At 40.6% G+C, this 18,588-nt stretch overlaps 1 protein-coding gene across 2 annotated transcripts; it reads left to right on the forward strand.

Annotated features, from left to right (window-relative positions):
* Positions 1–1,754: 1,754 nt before the first annotated feature.
* Positions 1,755–17,958, forward strand: LOC135511681 (ubiquitin domain-containing protein 1-like). 2 transcript variants are annotated; one of them, XM_064933161.1, is made up of 5 exons: positions 1,755–1,806; positions 3,175–3,261; positions 13,993–14,220; positions 15,282–15,467; positions 16,759–17,958. In XM_064933161.1, the coding sequence occupies exons 1-5, from the start codon at positions 1,755–1,757 to the stop codon at positions 16,980–16,982; spliced, it is 777 nt and encodes a 258-aa protein (XP_064789233.1). In that variant the 3' UTR covers positions 16,983–17,958. The 2 variants fall into 2 exon arrangements, with proteins under 2 accessions (XP_064789233.1, XP_064789234.1); XM_064933162.1 differs by lacking the exons at positions 1,755–1,806; positions 3,175–3,261 and adding an exon at positions 5,089–5,161.
* The last annotated feature ends 630 nt before the right edge of the window (positions 17,959–18,588 follow it).

The following is an 18,588-nucleotide window of genomic DNA, read 5'->3' on the forward strand; positions in this document are numbered from 1 at the left end:
TTAGCCCTTTAAAATTATAAACTTGGACCACACCCCTGTAAACTGTCTCATCACCGTCGGTGATCAGGCCTTCCACCATTGTGTCGTCAGCAAACTTGATGATCAGGTTGGAATCGTGTGTGGCCACGCATTCATGGGTGAACAGGGAGTACAGGAGAGGAGGGGGGAGGGTTGTTGAGACTTTACTAAGTGAGGGGTGAGATCTGAGTAGGAGGAATGACAAGGTTCCTAATATACAGGTAACTGCCAAAATAAAGGAAACACTAACATAAAGTGTCATAATAGGGCATTGGGCCACCACGAGCTAGAACCGCTTCAATGCACCTTGGCATAGATTTTACAATTGTCTGGAACTCTTTTGGAGGGATGTGACACGATTCTTTCACGAGAAATTCCATGATTTGCTGTTTTGTTGATGGTGGTGGAAAATGCTGTCTCAGGCGCTGCTCCAGAATATCCCATAAATGTTCAATTGGGTTGAGATCTGGTGACTGAGACGACAATGGCATATGGTTTACATCGTTTTCGTGCTCATCAAATCGTTCAATGACCACTCGTGCCCTGTGGATGGGGGCATTGTAGTTTTATGGGGAATAATTTATCTCAAATGTTCTTCATCTAAATAAAAATCAGGAAATATATGGTCTGAACAATTTTCTATTTGATGTAGGGTTCTTAATGAACTATATTTACATACATGCATGTGTACCATTTTATGGCTGGCTGTTTTAAGAGAAATGGTTGATTTAGCTAGATATTTCTTGCTGCTGCTGTTTATACTGCGCATGCGTTTCCGATTAATTTGTCGTTAGGACAGTGAACGCCGAGTGAAAGGCGATTAAATCTATAAACAAGCTGCAGATTGATTGCATGGATGAATCCACATGTTTACCTTATCAGACACGGCGCAGGGCATTTTCAATCTATTGCAAGTACATCAACTCTAGTTTTTATACCGCGGCCTTTTTTATTCGAACGAAAAGATAATCTAGTTTTGGGACGCAGGGGTCAGAGCAGGCACAGTCTTGGGCCCGTGTGAAGCTAGCCACAATAAGGATTAGCCATGCTAGTGGAATATGCGGTTTGCCTTCAAAATAAAAGTTGCCTCGTTGAAAATTATTCAAACGGATACAACAAATAGTGGAACCATTCCATATTTTGACCAGATAACGCTTAACAAGGTCGGAATGTTATAAATTTAACAAAATGCAATAATGTGTAGATTGAGGGGAAAAAACTACTTAATCAGTTTTAGAATAAGGCTGTAACGTACCAAAATGTGGAAAAAGTCAAGGGGTCTGAATACTTTCCGAATGCACTGTCTCCAATGCAATTTTAAAGTCTAATACATCCAGAGTACTAATTCAACGGATGTTTTATTTTTTGTGTAAAATTAACTAATTATTGTCTTTCGTTGAATTTTTATAGAACATTCCGACCTTGAGCATGATCTAAATAAATATTTTTTTTATTTAACAAAAAAATCTAGTCCATGATTCCACTATTTATATCCGTTTGAATCACGTTCAATGGGGACTTTTATTTTTAAGGCGAACCTCAAATATCACTATTGTGGCTATTCCTTATTACGGCTAGCGTCACACAGGTCAGGTTTGGCACAGCGGCTGTGAGAATAGGCACCTGTTGGCGCAAAGGTGACAGGACAGACACAGCGCAAAGCTGCTGACTCGTGTCTCATCTCACGTATCACTGCAGCTGAATCCAGAACTAACTTTGGATTTTAAGTTATTTGGATGTGGCAAACCAACTGCAGACAAATGCTGAGTTTAACGAACTGGATATCTGGTAAATGAAAACCTGTTTTGTTGAATTGATTGTTTACCAATGCAATCATTGCAAATAACAGCGCTGACAGAATTGTTTAATGTGTGTAGTTTTTAAGCTACGGTTGCATTGATTTGATAGATACAAAACCAAGACATGTGGAAACAGACTGAAGACCCGATATCGAATTGCATTCAATTCTACGTTGGGCATAAATGAGCATGTATGTGGATCAGAAAAATTCCTCTCAATCCCACAATCCAGAATGTTGAATGAAATTTGCCTGGGAAGCCGCTAGTGGTTTTATGGATCTTTACTATCATCTTGGCTTGATGTGTACAGCTGGTGATACACTTGTGACCCCCCAGCGACCGGTTCGTACATAGACCATTCTCCATTCATGCAAGGCTTCGATTTCCTCCATAACTAAATTTCATTTTGAAAAGGCAGAAAAAAGTGAGTACTATGCTTACTTTCTTCCCCTTCAGTTTGATGCAACCGGATTGTCTGAATGCGACATGCAACATCTGGGACTAGCATTCCGAGGCTCGTCTTTAGTGGCTGCCCAGGCTAGAATACAATTATATTGTAATTTACTTTACTGGTTGTCTGTGTGGTTTGTCATTTTGCAGGTATGAATGTGAGACAATATATCCATAGGACAATATAATTACATTAACGTTTCAAAGTACTATGCGTTCAGATTTATATCATCTAAAGCATCAGCAGGAGCTCGTGCATGTGTTTATATGTTTCTGCAGGTGCTTCAGGTGACTACCAGTGCTTTCCAAAGGTTAGTGTAATCATACTTTCCTGTGGATATATTGTCTCACATTCTTACCTACAAAAGGACCAACCACGCGACAACCAGTAAAATATAATTTTATTAAACATACTGGGTTTGTAGAGGTTGAGAGAGAACTTTCCTGATCCAAATGCTCATTTATGCAGAATGTTGAATCCAATCCAATGCAATTCAATGTCAGGTCTTCAGGCTAATGGAAACAGCCATCTTGCTATCTTAATTGCAGTTTGTGAGCTCGAGCTGTCAGACACGTTGACAGCTCATGGTAGATGTGGCATGTAAACGTTGCCATTACAGCATTACCAATTAAACAATGAGCCAATGTCATTGACCATTCAAATCTGAGATGTGTTTTGCAGGTATATATCATACTGACAAGTATTGTCTTTGGATGAATTAAAAAAACACAATGTTTATGATTTGTTTTGTTTCTATATTTCAATAGCTCCCCTTACATTTGTTTGGCAACATTATAACTGACTGATAACTGTTAATCTTTTATCTCTTTCCTGTGTGTGTGCGTGTGTGTGTGTTTTCCTGATGTTATGTAGCTACTGATGTTATGTAATTGTATGGCTCTGCAGAGACAGTCATGGGCGGGTGTGTGGGGAGGGATCAGCTAGACGGACCAGGGCCTGCCAGGACCTCTACATGGAGCAAAAAACGAGGAGGTAAGAAATTCTGACTGTATAATGCTCTGCAGACAGTGGTGTAGTGGAGGGTATACGTCATATACCCACTTTTCTTCCGTGGGCATTGTGTATACCTCACTCAAAGTAGCCTAACGTAACCAGGCAGAATGATATCATGATTATTTGCATCAATCCAGTGGCTATTTGTTTTGCAAACTCCATCTCAATTGTGTTACAGAAACACCGTAACTAGGGCTGTTATGGTGACCATATTACCACTGGCAGTCAGTCATTACCGCATTGAAATTCCACGTGACCATTGAGTCACAGTAACTAGACTTCTCCAAAACTGTGCTCTAATGCTTCCGATGGTCCTTAGTAGTAGCCTACCAAACTTGCTAACTGCCAGTTGCTAGTGTCCCTCTAATCACTCTGACATCAATGCAAATGCAATCGGAAATCAAATCAAACACTTCATTAGAGCCCTGTTATTCAGAGTTATAGCAGAATATGATCACCTGTTGCGCAGCGAGAGCCAGCTCCTCATAGCTGGTTGATGCATAAGATTAAATGTGTTCCTGTTTTGCAACATTTCTATAGGCTGTGCCATGAAAAACTGTGAGAAAACAGAGTTTTGATGGCATCTTAAAAAGAGAAGGAACCCATCAGCTTTCAAACAGGGTTTAAACTTTGATCCCCTCTAATTCCTAAATATTTTGGCATTCAGGTCAAAAAAGTCCCTTTCTGACCTTCTATGGGCAAACACGTATTGAAAGTTTTGTTTAAATGAAAAGGGGTGTGGGCAAAAAGTGATTTAATTCAAATGGATTTACCTATATACTAGATTATTTGTTTACAATGTCACCTATGATAACAAAAACATTTGGTCCTTTTTGTTAGGATTATCATATGATTGTACGTGGTCCTCTGTTGCTCAGTTGGTAGAGCATGGCGGTTGCAATGCCAGGATAGTGGGTTTGATTCTGTGGATCACCCGTACATAAAATGGATGCGCGCATGACTGTTAGTCACTTTGGATAAAAGCGTAATTGGCATAATATATAAATGATGGTTAAGCTAATGTAAGAACCTTCTACAGAAGCTATAGTCTCTGGTCTAGGCTGGTCTGCAATGGATCATACCTGGAACTTTCCAAGGCCAAGTTTGTTTCTTAACAAACAGGTAACCTATACATTGGATTATACCAAGAAGTAGCCCCCTCCCCTCCCCCCAAAGAGATGTACAATGGATTCTACCTAGAACTGCCCATCAACAGGTGCAATCCCATTCACAGCAGATTAGCATGGTCTGACCAGAGTTTAAAGTCTATAATGGGGTTGTGGTGTTGACTTGGGTTATTCTTGACCTCTTCCCCTAAATAGCTAATTGGATTTGTGCTGTTGTGTAAGCATTAGCTGCCTACCTAGCCAATCTGGATAGGATACTATTGATAGATGCTGTTTATGGCATATGCAGCCAGATATTCCATCTGTCATATATTGATCCTGTGGTATTTTGGGTGGCTGGGTGTGTGTGTGTGTGTGTGTGTGTGTGTGTGTGTTATTAAGGCATTCGTTAGTAAAGAACTAGGGAAGTGTCACAACGGCTAGCTAACCTAGCTCAGACTCCACAAGGATAACTGTAGTCGTCACGGATAGCCAAAGAATCTCGTCCAGGTGGTGGGAACATACCCTTGACCACTGCAACCTTAGACGTAAGCTTACATTTCTGGTTGGAGTCTCTGAAGGGCTGTTTTTTTCTGACGCTGAGTCAGTGTTGTGTTTGATTTAAACAACGGTATCTGGAACTAAGAGATTGTGTGTCTGACACACACATAAAATCTCTGGGAGAGAGAAAGAGAAGAACATGGGAGTCGCTAACTCTAGGGACTACCATCCGTACCACCCCTCACAGTCTCCCATTAAGGTGGTGCTGAAAAGTGAGTATGGATGCAGATGGACTATGGATTGTTGGAGTGCTGGATGACTGTGCTAGTGAGCCTCATCGTTCTAGAGCTTCAATTGCCATTAACATACAAGTATTAAGTCTATGTGTAGTTTGTTTTCCAACATGTCAAGTTGAAGAAGTGTAAGATGTGGTCATTTAGATATTAGTAACAACTTGTTATTAGGTTGTAATATATCTGTCTTAAGCTATAGTGTGACGTGTTAATATAACCTACCTCATTTCATGAATTCAGTTAACGGGACAGGGGATGTTTATGAAGGGAAAGGGAAAGGGGGATAGCTAGTCAGTTGTCCAACTGAATGTATTCAACTGAAATGTGTCTTCCGCATTTAACCCAACCCCCCTGAAGGGTTATGAGGGGAAGGAAGTGTGTAGTGTAAATAAGGGGATTTAGACTAATAATTACGGAAATATACTGTAGTAGTATCAGGAGTCAAACGTGTGTAATAACTATATTATAGTGACTATTAAAGGGCAATTCCACCACTTTTCAAACTAGTTTTCATTATCTCAAACATAATACCAGTATCTAAATATGTGAAAATGGCACATTTCTACCTTTTGTAGGAAGAAATATAAATTTAAAAAGTTCTACCCCATGACATCATCAAAAGTTAAAACATGATTTTAAAACACTATGAGATCCACAGTGATGTGGGGAGCAACAAAATACCATCCCTCTTGCTAATCCTACCCTGTGGTGTCAGAGAAGCATTTTTTAGGACCTTCTTATTTTCTTTTAAACACAGATCATAGAAAGGCTCTGTTTTCACATATGTAGGCACTGATTTGGTGCTGGAGATAATGAATGTGAGGTTGAAAGTGGCGGGATCGCCGTTAAACTCAGCCTAACCTGCTGCACACAAAGGATTTGTATGTTTTCCAGTGATGTTTGACTGTTGATGTATTGTGCACCATATGTCAGGGCTGGAGACCAGCATCAAACTTCCATTATAGCCACTGCCTGTATGAGGGAAACATAAATTCTTTAGATTTGCATGAAATATGAGTGCATTGATGCAAGGATTTTTGTTGACTGGTATTCAAGGGAGTCACAGATTTAAACTTTAGGGGTCATTGTGCTTTTGGCTGTGCAGTAAGTACTATCCCATTCATCAGAACCTCCAGTTTCTGATCTACTCCTCTAATCTACTTCCTGGAAAGGGTTTGGTAGACGGGCTGAAGTCCAGGTGGCTGCCCTGGGATCATTCTGTTAGCTCTGACCTCTCTCCTGTTCTACTATACCAGTGCCATCACCCAAGGCATTGTAATGCCTATTATGTGATTCTAGGGGCAAATCAGTACTTTGTTCAGTGTTTTGCAGTCCCCGATAGACACTCCATAGCATTCACTATGTCCCTTTTATGAAATAGTTACATTTAGATTTGTCCATTACATAATAGGAGGCCATGTCTCAAATATGGCTTTTCAGACAATCATATTTCACAGCGTTTAGAAAGTTCTCACAGAGCTTGTTTTCCCACTCACAGTTGTCCGCCAGTGTTTGTTATGAAGTTAAGATTTTGATGATGCCCGAATAGAAGTGTCTTGAGTTTTATTTGCTAGTTCTTACGTCTTGTGAAGATAGGGGTGTGATTGGGACAAGCGACGTTACATGTAAAATATGCCTCTACATCAGATCGTCTTGAAAATGTCTCTTATAAAGCTCTCTTTCGTCAAGGTTTTATGTGGTTTATAATTGTTCTCTTTTTTTCAGTATCCTTTTTCAGCGTTATGATATCCGTAACATCCATAACGGTTGTGGATGTGATGGATATGGATGTATCATATCTTAGCTTCAGAAGCATGTGCATTCACCACATTTTGTCTGCTTCTTCTGAAATGTATTCTTTAGACTTACAGTGGGGCAAAAAAGTATTTAGTCAGCCACCAATTGTGCAAGTTATCCCACTTAAAAAGATGAGAGAGGCCTGTAATTTTCATCATAGGTACACTTCAACTATGACAGACAAAATGAGAAAAAAAATCCAGAAAATCACATTGTAGGATTTTTAATGAATTTATTTGCAAATTATGGTGGAAAATAAGTATTTGGTCACCTACAAACAAGCAAGATTTCTGGCTCTCACAGACCTGTAACTTCTTCTTTAAGAGGCTCAGTATAAAACATACCTGTCCACAACCTCAAACAGTCACACTCCAAACTCCATGGCCAAGACCAAAGAGCTGTCAAAGGACACCAGAAACAAAATTGTAGACCTGCACCAGGCTGGGAAGACTGAATCTGCAATAGGTAAGCAGCTTGGTTTGAAGAAATCAACTGTGGGAGCAATTATTAGGAAATGGAAGACATACAAGACCACTGATAATCTCCTTCGATCTGGGGCTCCACGCAAGATCTCACCCCGTGGGGTCAAAATGATCACAAGAACGGTGAGCAAAAATCCCAGAACCACACGGGGGGACCTAGTGAATGACCTGCAGAGAGCTGGCACCAAAGAAACAAAGCCTACCATTAGTAACACACTATGCCGCCAGCGACTCAAATCCTGCAGTGCCAGACGTGTCCCCCTGCTTAAGCCAGTACATGTCCAGGCCCGTCTGTTTGTTAGAGAGCATTTGGATGATCCAGAAGAAGATTGGGAGAATGTCATATGGTCAGATGAAACCAAAATATAACTTTTTGGTAAAAACTCAACTTGTCGTGTTTGGAGGACGAGGATTGCTGAGTTGCATCCAAAGAACACCATACCTACTGTGAAGCATGGGGGTGGAAACATCATGCTTTGGGGCTGATTTTCTGCAAAGGGACCAGGACGACTGATCCGTGTAAAGGAAAGAATGAATGGGGCCATGTATCGTGAGATTTTGAGTGAAAACCTCCTTCCATCAGCAAGGGCATTGAAGATGAAACGTGGCTGAGTCTTTCAGCATGACAATGATCCCAAACACACCGCCTGGGCAACAAAGGAGTGGCTTCGTAAGAAGCATTTCAAGGTCCTGGAGTGGCCTAGCCAGTCTCCAGATCTCATCCCCATAGAAAATCTTTGGAGGGAGTTGAAAGTCTGTGTTGCCCAGCAACAGCCCCAAAACATCACTGCTCTAGAGGAGATCTGCATGGAGGAATGGGCCAAAATACCAGCAACAGTGTGTGAAAATCTTGTGAAGACTTACAGAAAACATTTGACCTCTTTCATTACCAACAAAGGGTATATAACAAAGTATTGAGATAAACTTTTGTTATTGACCAAATACTTATTTTCCACCATAATTTGCAAATAAATTCCTAAAAAATCCTACAATGTGATTTTCTGGATTTCTTTTTCTCATTTTGTCTGTCATAGTTGAAGTGCACCTATGATGAAAATTACAGGCCTCTCATCTTTTTAAGTGGGAGAACTTGCACAGTCGGTGGCTGACGAAATACTTTTTTGCCCCACTGTATAAGCATTTGTTGATATCTTGAAAATTATGTGATATCTTAGAGAATACAATATATGCAGAAATACATTGCTCAAACATGGCATTAGTGGGGTTTTTTATGTTAAGATGAAAATAGTGTTTATCCGCAATCTGTGAACTGTCCTGGAGTGTCTTATTCAAATGAAAACCCCCAAAATCTGCTGACTTTTGTGGTGCTTATTTCTTTATCAAATGAGGAGAGACAAAGTTATCACACAAGTCAGAGTTATACTAATAATAAACTAAATATTTACTCACTTATTAATACGGAGAGTATGTCACACACACACACACACACACACACACACACACACACACACACACACACACACACACACACACACACACACACACACACACACACACACACACACACACACACACACACACGTGAATGATGTGAGTGCTCTGCATTAACGATGGCTAGTCGACAAACCACCCTTAGATGATTCATTGAGAGCCCTGAGACAAAGAATACAAACACCATTTATAGCAAAGATACACTCCCTTAGTCTACATGACAAACAACAGATGTGTGGAATGGGTCACAAGGTGAGACGCATTAAATAATTTTATAATTCACAGCAGACAGTATCTGCCGTAAAGACTGTTCTGATTGTGTGGAAAACAGGGTCTGGACCCCAAACAAGGCTCCCCTCACAATTAACCATACCCGAGCCATCTCCACCCTGGTACCTCCCGGGACACACAAACACCAACTCATGCAATGGAATGCTGTCTTTATGTGTTATCACCAAGGCATCGTAAATCCACTGCCAGCATTAAGCCCCAAAGGCCCAACTCACACACAGAGTGTTCTAAGAAACCTATTCTATTCCATAAAACAACCATTTGATGCAATAACATTATTATAACATGATCTTGTAATTTTGCTCTCACACTTCATTTAGTGTCCAGAGAAGTGGTTTGGTGGTATAAGGCACATTTACAGTATATTTCCTCATTTACATACTTAAATATAATATTTCAGAAATGGTGTAATAAAAAATAAAAAAATTAAACTGGTAAAGATCATTTAGGTATAAACAGTGCATTCGGAAAGTATTCAGACCCCTTGACGTTTTCTACATTTTGTTACGTTAGAGCCATATTCTAAAATTGATTTCCCCCCTCATAAATCTACATACAATACCTGTAGTGACAAAGCAAAAACAGTTTGTTAGATTTTTTTGTAAATGTATTAAAAATAAACTACTGAAATATCAAGTTTTCAAAAGTATTCAGATCCTTTAGTCAGTACTTTATTGAAACACCTTTGGCAGTGATTACAACCTCAAGACTTCTTGGGTATGACGTTACAAGCTTGGCGTGTGCTTAGGGTTGTTGTCCTCTTGGAAGGTGAACCTTCGCCCCAGTCTGAGGTCCTGAGCGCTCTGGAGCAGGTTTTCATCAATGATCTCTCTGTAATTTGCTCTGTTCATCTTTCCCTCAATCCTGACTAGTCTCCCTGTCGCTGAAAAACATCCCCACAGCATGATGCTGCCACCACCATGCTTCACTGGGATGGTGCAGGTTTCATCCAGACGTGACACTTGGCATGCAGGCCAAAGAGTTCAATCTTGGTTTCATCAGACCAGAGAATCTTGTTTCTCATGGTCTGAAAGTCCTTTAGGTACCTTTTGGCAAACTCCAAGCGGGCTGTCATGTTCCTTTTACTGAGGAGTGGCTCCTGTCTGGCCACTCTAGCATAAATGCCTGATTGGTGGAGTGCTGCAGAGATGGTTGTCCTTCTGGAAGGTTCTCCCATCTCCACAGAGGAACTTTGGAGCTCTATCAGAGTCACCATCGGGTGCTTGGTCACATCCCTGGCCAAGGACCTTCTCCCCTGATTGCTCAGTTTGGCCGGGCGGGGACTAGAGCTGAACTGGCTGTGGTATCTACTAGCTAGCTACAGTGGTTCTAACTTTAAAAGTTGTGTCATACTGCAGCACACCTTGCAAGTTGCCGCAGAATTCTATGGCACGTTATTTAATTGTCAGCCACTGTTACCATTAATGCTAGTTAGTGCTAGTTTGATCACCAGAGGGCAGATTTGTGAAGCATTTGATGCTTCAAATTCAATTGCTTCGAACTTCAATAGGCTTTTTAAATAAATAATATCTACACCACATTACTCAACACTAGTGATACTCATGTCACCTACGGTAGGCCTACAGAATATCTACAAATATTTGATTCAATGACATTTAGAGGATTGGAAGATTCTAAAATAATATCTAAGAGCCATTTGTCCACCCTATGGGACTTTCCAATCACGGTCGGATGTGATACAGCCTGGATTCAAACCAGAGATTGTAGTGAATCCTCTTGCACCTTAGACGACTGCGCCACTCGGGAGCCGTGATCAACATGACCAATATATATATTGTCCTGTTAATAGCCCGTCCTAGAAACATTGTTTGCAGAATTCACAGCCTGATACATTTGTGAAAAACAAGGGTTAATATTAATTATAATACTTTTCCCCCTTACACTTGTTAAAGGTTCCAATTGCTACAGTTTTTTTAATCAATTAGTATGTTTGAGTTTAACCACAATTTTTGTTGTATTATTTGTTCGGTCTTTTCTGGTGGATTAAACTGAAATTGCAACCAACTTTCTGTGGCTTGTTTAAAAAATAACGAGATTTTCGAGATTTTGTTTTCAAATAATGTAAAGTGAGCGAGGAAAATGGCCATCCTTGAACATGGGGTGAGACATTGTTATTAATTTGTAAATAAAGCCAGTTTGTTATTTAGAATGATTTATTTCTGTTTTTAAAGGGAGAGAAACCAAAATCTACCATCACCTCATGGTATTTTTCTGGGTGTGCACTCAGTCATGCTCAGCACTGGTAGCAACGCAGTTTGCACTCTGATGCAGTGTCTTATACCACTGCACCACTCGAGCTCTGTACAACGTGACTGGTCGGGAGTAGGCTGCAGTACTACAGTAAGCGCAAAATAATCACCCTAATTGAAGTCTAAGTTTATCTTAGAATAAAAACCTTAGTGTAACAACAGTTTTACTAAGTAATACTGACAAGTAGTAACAAAAAAAAGTGTATTTTTCTGGGTGTGCACAATCAGGACAGAGGAATAGCAATTCTTACGCTATTGTTCTAAATTCAATCACTTTCTTCATCCTCATCATTCAGTTAATTGAAATTCAGTTTTGAAGTCGTGCACAATTATTAGTTTCTATTTGGTGTATGTCGCCCATTCATTGTCAGTTAGTCAAAGTAGCGCCATGGGACCCAAAGGCATAATCAGTGCTCTAACTAACTCCCCCTTGCTCTGGCCTGGAGTAGTGACGCAGGGTACCGTACTAAACCACAACTTACCTCTTAAGTCCTGCAGCATAATCACAAAATGTTTAATTGAGCAATCACAGTAGTTCATTCTCTTGAGACACAACTTCAGTAGAGAGGGGATGAAACATTACTGTAGCAACGTTACGTTTCTGTTACACTACTAGCTCAGCAGGGGGTATAAATGTTGCTTCCCCTATCATCGCCAAGCCTATCTCTGACCTTTTTACCTTGTCTCTCCTCTCTGGGGAGGTTCTCATTGCTTGGAAGGCAGCCACGGTGCGACCTTTATTTAAAGGGGTAGATCAAGCTGATCCTAACTGTTTATTGGCCAATTTCTATTTTGCCCTGTTTATCAGTGTTGGAAAAACTTGTCAATAATCAACTGACTGGCTTTTTTGACGTTTATAGTATTCTCTCGGGTACGCAATCTCGTTTCCGCTCAGGTTATGGATGTGTCACTGCAACCTTAAAGGTCCTCAATGATGTCACCATTGCCCTTGATTCTAAGAAAAGTTGTGCTGCTATTTTAATTGACTTGGCCAAAGCTTTTGATATGGTAGACCATTCGATTCTTGTGGGCCAGCTAAGGAGTATTGGTGTCTCTGAGGGGTCTTTGGTCTGGTTTGCTAACTACCTCTCTCAAAGAGGGGGCGGCAGGGTAGCCTAGTGGTTAGCGCATTGGACTAGTAACCGGAAGGTTGCAAGTTCAAACCCCTGAGCTGACAAGGTACAAATCTGTCATTCTGCCTCTGAACAAGCAGTTAACCCATTGTTCCCAGGCCATCATTGAAAATAAGAATGTGTTCTTAACGGACTTGCCTGGTTAAATAAAGGTAAAAAACAAAAGAGTGCTGTATATAAAGTCAGAACATCTGCTGTTGCAGCTACAGACTGTAACAAGGGAGTATCTGGGTCATGTCCCCCCTGTTCCCAGTGATAGTTGCACCCCTGGTTGTATGCTTTTCATTCCCATTTCAGGTTAATGTTCGTTGGTGATCTAAGAAATATGGATTTGCAGTTATCATCATTTTCAGGTCCGTTGAGTCACCTGTCAGTCTCCACTCAGCACTCACCTCTCAGAGCAGTGCATTGTGGGATAGCAGGAGCTAAATCCTGTTATGTGGTGCCTGATTACTGTGGTAATCCACTGGACTGTTGTCCACTAAAATGAGTGTGTGTGGATATAACTCTGGATAGTCCACGGCACTATACATAATCACTTTGATTTCTCTGAATCAAAGTGACCTTAGTTTCCTGTACTGTATACTCCACTATGACCACAATTACTACCACTATTATAGTCTCTACGCTGAAGATGCTTACAGAGGGGTACACACACCTCTTCTTGAGATGTGCTTCAGCAGTATAATGTTAAGCCCCAGATATATCTGAACTCCGGCCAATCTTTAAACCTTGAGAGACCTAGGGACCGAGGCCAACCTAACAACCACAGTGAAGATTTACTCAAAGGTTTCTGGTTCTCTCAGAGGCAGGCATTAACCGAGTGTCTAAATAACTATTCCTGTTGAGGATTACTTTCTGCCTCGTTACATTTACTTGTCACCTTTTTATATAATGATTGGTGTTTATTGTTATTCTGGGGTTCTGTCCATCTTGTAAGCTGATTGTTATCCACCTTGAAGATGAATGCATCTGATCTTCATGTTTCATGCAAAGTTTTGTTTTTCTAGAATGTGGTGTGCTTGCATGTTGAGGTCCAGGACTATTCACTTCTGTCCTATTTTGTCAAATTATACAATTCTGCTTTGGTTGCTTCTGTTCTCCCTATATGTTTTTTCACTCACTGTTTATCAATTGATGTCCTACTTCTGAATATAGACAAGCCCCCTAATAATCCTTTATATAATGGCTAGCTCCAGCCACACATGATTGGCATTTAAAAAATTACAATGAATGAGAGCTAGTAAGCTACACTCTGTAATAAGTGTTCTATTACATGATATTCAGAGGAATGGCAGTGTACATTCAGATCGAAACGCTGAATTGAATATCCTCATTAAATATACGCAACCTGATGTATTTACTTTTTCTTTATTTCCATTCAGGACGCAATGAGCCCCTTAAGAAGGAGTGCCCTAAATGGAAGAGTGAGTACCCTATGACTGAGGGCCAGCTGAGGAGTAAGAGGGATGAGTTTTGGGACACGGCTCCAGCCTTTGACGGCAGGAAGGAGATTTGGGACGCGCTCCGAGCGGCAGCAGTGGCTGCAGAGGTTAACGACCTGGAACTGGCTCAGGCCATTGTGGATGGAGCCTGCATCACACTACCACACGGTGAGACGCGCATACACACACACACACACACACACACACACACACACACACACACACACACACACACACACACACACACACACACACACACACACACACACACACACACACACACACACACACACACACGTTCCATCTTAATAACTAACTTGTAACATCTAACTAATATAAAATGAGTATTTATAACATTTGGCACCAACCTGACAGACATTATAATGCTATATCGATCCTATGCCTAAACCCAAATCGACCCCAAAAGTGTTCTCCGGCTGTCCCCATAGGGGAACCCTTTTTGGTTCCAGGTAAAATCCTTTTTGGTTCCAGTTAGAATAATTTTTGATTTCATGTAGAACCTCCCTGTGGAAAGGGTTTTACATGGAACCCAAAACGGTTCTGCTTAGAACCAACAAGGGTTCTTCAAAGGTTTCTCCTATGGCAACATCCAAAGAACCATATTAGGTTCTAGATAGGGAGTGTAACTCCCTATATGCACTTGTGGAGATCTGAATGGATTGCACTGGCATCAATATAGTAATCGCTCCACCATGTATTTTTATAGCCTGTGTGATGTGTCCTGATGGAACCAGCCTGATCACATGACAGAGGGCTTACCATTTATGTTTCACTTAACACTGCGATCGGTCTGGTTCCACCAGGCTACGGGTGACATAATTCATGACCAGTTAGCTGATTTGAGATCTGTGTGTCTCTGGTTGTCAGATTACTGCTGTGTAGTTATATAATAGTCCTGGGCAGCATGACAAGACCTCAGGGATTTAGCTACATAGACATTATGGACACAGCAGAGGGGGAAAGCTCCTCTCTAATGTATGTGCATGTTTGACATGTGGTATTGCATCATTCTAGTATTTTTTTCTAAACAGATCATTGCAGAATCGGGTGTGTTTCAGCAGGGCTAGAGCAAAAGCCTGTGCTGTAGATCCGGGCAGAGGGTTGGCCACCTCTAGTCTAGGGGTCCCTAGATGCTGGGGGTTAATTTCAGATAGGACTTGTCACTGAGTGTTACTGAAGTTTGTTTTGTGTCTATCTGTCCCATCCAGGTACGCTGACAGAGAGTTATGATGAGCTGGGGAACCGCTACCAGCTTCCTGCCTACACTCTAGCCCCTCCCACGAACCTCATCACTGAATGCACCAATGAGAGCCAAGCTCCCAATCTAAAGGAGCAGAAAATGCCTCCCCCTCCTCCTAAAGAGGAGTTCCAGCTACGAGTACGTCTCTCGTGCGGTAAGAGATACCCTATTCCTTTTCTCTTTTATCATTTAGTTGTTCAATTTCTCTCTGGGGTTCTTCATTGAGATAAGAGTGGTATACTATGAATCTAGATCAATGTACTAAGGCTTTTCTGAAATTAGCTACCTTCAGTTAACTTCCCATTCAAGCTCAGGCTTCATTCATGTTACAAAGGTAAATATTGATCAAACATTGCGTGTTCATGTCGCACATGACTAGTTGCAAGTCAATTCATGGGGGAGTCAGTGCCACATTTTCATTTTTGCCCAAATCAAAATGAAAGAAAAGTTAACCTGCAAATTCAGCAGACTATGGGGTGAAATGTGCTATTAGAAGTTTTACTGGGTGTGATGTTTCAAATACATCCTATCATTTCTAACTGTGTCGTGTGATATGTATTTGAATATGACTATTAAAAAAAAAATATTCCTCAAATATGGTCCAGAGAACGAAGGGATGGTGATGCACTCTTTGCGAGAGGGAGGGAATCTAATTTGATTGGTCCTCAACTCACGGCTCAAAGACTTTTGTCACCGGTTATCCCGAGTTGAACTCAGAGTTGACCAAAGTTAGCTCGCTTACTCCTCTATCTAGATTAGAGTAGTACACCACCCAGGATATAAGTCTATGCCCAATCCCCAGGGTCATTCCAATACTAATAATGTGGAGTGTGAATGTCAGCCCCTCAGGCCTAGTTATTATCATCTTTTTTGACAGTCTGTTTAAAGGGGGCCTGAAGCTCTAGATTTGGCCTTGTTTTTTCGGCTTGGTCATGAAGAAGTACAGCTGCCATGACTGAAGCCCAACGAGAGTTTGGGGGGGTATAATGTGGGTGTCTCTTGTGGATGTGGCAAGTCTTTGTACATTCACTCTGCCAAAAAGGTACACAGTTAGTCACTCACTCTTTTAGCTAACTTGACGCCATCTAACCAGGTTTTGGGTCTTGAAATCGCCTATGCCAGGGGTTCTCAAACTTTTGTGATAGCAAATTCATCAGGGACCCCCTCGTAACTTGAGTGGGATACAAAATAGCATACAAGGAGGTTAACTATGACTTCGGCAGTGTATGGCTGGGTGAACCAAGTCTCGGCCCTGGGAAGGAACTTTTTAAAGGCTCTCCTCTTGCTAATTTCCTGCGATTTTACAGATTTTGCCATGAGGCAGAGAGAAATGTTGCAGTTTTAAAGCTTGAAGCTAGAGTCCTTAATTGAAAGACGCCATTCTATATTCCTGAACAGACCCCTGATTGTATAAGTAACTTGACCATTGTCTTTCTCCTCCACAGGTAAGGACCTACGTATAAGCGCCTCCATGTCAGACTCCATTTCCCAGCTGAAGACAGCCCTGGAGGGGCAGGAGGATATTGAAGCGGCCCACCAACGCTGGTTCTTTGCAGGGAAACTGCTAACAGATAAGACCCGGCTCCAGGACACTAAGATACAAAAAGACTTTGTGGTCCAGGTCATCGTGAACAACTACTCACCCGTAACCAAACTCATACCAAACTGAGAGAGAGAGGTGACGCAAGGCCTTGTTTCACTCCTCTGGAAGTTAAGAACACCAGGGTTGTTTTCATTAGCGCACACTGTAGGGAAACGTTTTGCAACAGAAAACAAACATGTTTTTATTGTACATGTTCAGATAGTTCCCCCAAGTTTCGGATCACTTTCTTACATTTCACGTCTAGTGGACACTACCCTGAACTGTTGGTTACTGCAAAGGAATTTGGGGTATAATATTTGATGATTAGTTTACATTTCCTATCCTCTTTTTGTATTTCCCAATTTCCTAATAATCTCACATTGTTAATGTGTGTATTTTCACTCCGTATGTGTAGCCTGGCAAAGAACGGACAAACTGTAGACGGAACTGGAAGAGAATCATGGCATGAGGAGAATTTACTACAGTGTGTCTGTCTGTCTGTCTGTCTGTCTGTCTGTCTGTCTGTCTGTCTGTCTGTCTGTCTGTCTGTCTGTCTGTCTGTCTGTCTGTCTGTCTGTCTGTTTGTCTGTTTGTCTGTTATCATCCACTTCCATTACACCTCTGTCCCCGACAGTATATAAATGATTTTCCTTGTGATTGTGTCCATCTGGAACTTTAAACTATGAATAGGGTTGGACAGTGGAAAGTATCCTGCCTGACGATACAAATATTCTGTTGGATCTCCATTTATACTGAAAGCCATTCTATTTGTACTATTTCTATTGTCTGATTGTTACATAATGGTAAAGAAGAATATTGACAGATTTATGAAATAATGTTTACATACTGTTTCAATGTGTGTTTAAGTGTGAGTATTTATATATTTAATAAGCAGAAATGTATTTTTAAGTGAAAATGTTCATGAAAAGTCAATGTGATGAACAAGTGAAAATACTGGTTTATAAGGTGGAAATAGCTGATTTGAATTTCTCTATTTTTCCAATCAGGTATGGATAACATGCTGTAGTTTTGTATGCTCCGAAGTGCACTAAAAGTGGATGAATATTTGTGAATGAATTTATGAATAAACATTCTAAATGAATCAAATCAAAATTCATTTAGAATTTTGTGTATAAAGGCTCTCCAAGTTTTTTTTTCATGAAGTAGGTAGATTCATAAATGCCTTCCTAACCCTAAATAATCTACAAGATTAGATGTTTTTAAATCTACTAAATGTCTTCATAAGGTAAGTCTGAATACCAAATACTGAGTGCTTAAATCAAAACGCTTTAAAAAATCATACATTTCCTCAGTCCGAATCGTCCTCTGAGTAATAACAAAGTGTAACTACAAATGGTAACAGTGTTAAAAACAGTTTTTATGGTAGTCAAGTGTATACATTTAAATTACTAGTGTAGAAAAATTGGGGCTAGTAGTAGAAGTAGTGACTGTACTACAAATATACTGAACAAAAATATGCGCTGGTTCCATGTTTCATGATCTGAAATAAAAGATCCCAGAAATGTTCCATAAGCACAAAAAGCTTATTTCTCACAAATATGTTTAAAACCCTTTCAGTGAGCGTTTTTACTTTGCCTAAATAATCCATTCACGGGACAGGTGTGGCATACCAAGAAGCTGATTAATCAGCATGATCATTACACAGGTGCACCTTGTGCTGGGAGCAATAAAA

The sequence above is a fragment of the Oncorhynchus masou genome, chromosome 24 (genome assembly GCF_036934945.1).
Source record: "Oncorhynchus masou masou isolate Uvic2021 chromosome 24, UVic_Omas_1.1, whole genome shotgun sequence".
NCBI lineage: Eukaryota > Metazoa > Chordata > Actinopteri > Salmoniformes > Salmonidae > Oncorhynchus > Oncorhynchus masou.

Excerpts from the sequence above, each read along its gene's own strand:
- LOC135511681 (XM_064933161.1), top strand. The coding sequence starts at position 1,755 with ATGTGGCAAACCAACTGCAGACAAATGCTGAGTTTAACGAACTGGATA. Across the intron at positions 3,262-13,992 it reads ATGGAGCAAAAAACGAGGAG|GACGCAATGAGCCCCTTAAG; the intron begins GTAAGAAATTCT and ends ATTTCCATTCAG. Across the intron at positions 15,468-16,758 it reads ACGAGTACGTCTCTCGTGCG|GTAAGGACCTACGTATAAGC; the intron begins GTAAGAGATACC and ends TCTCCTCCACAG.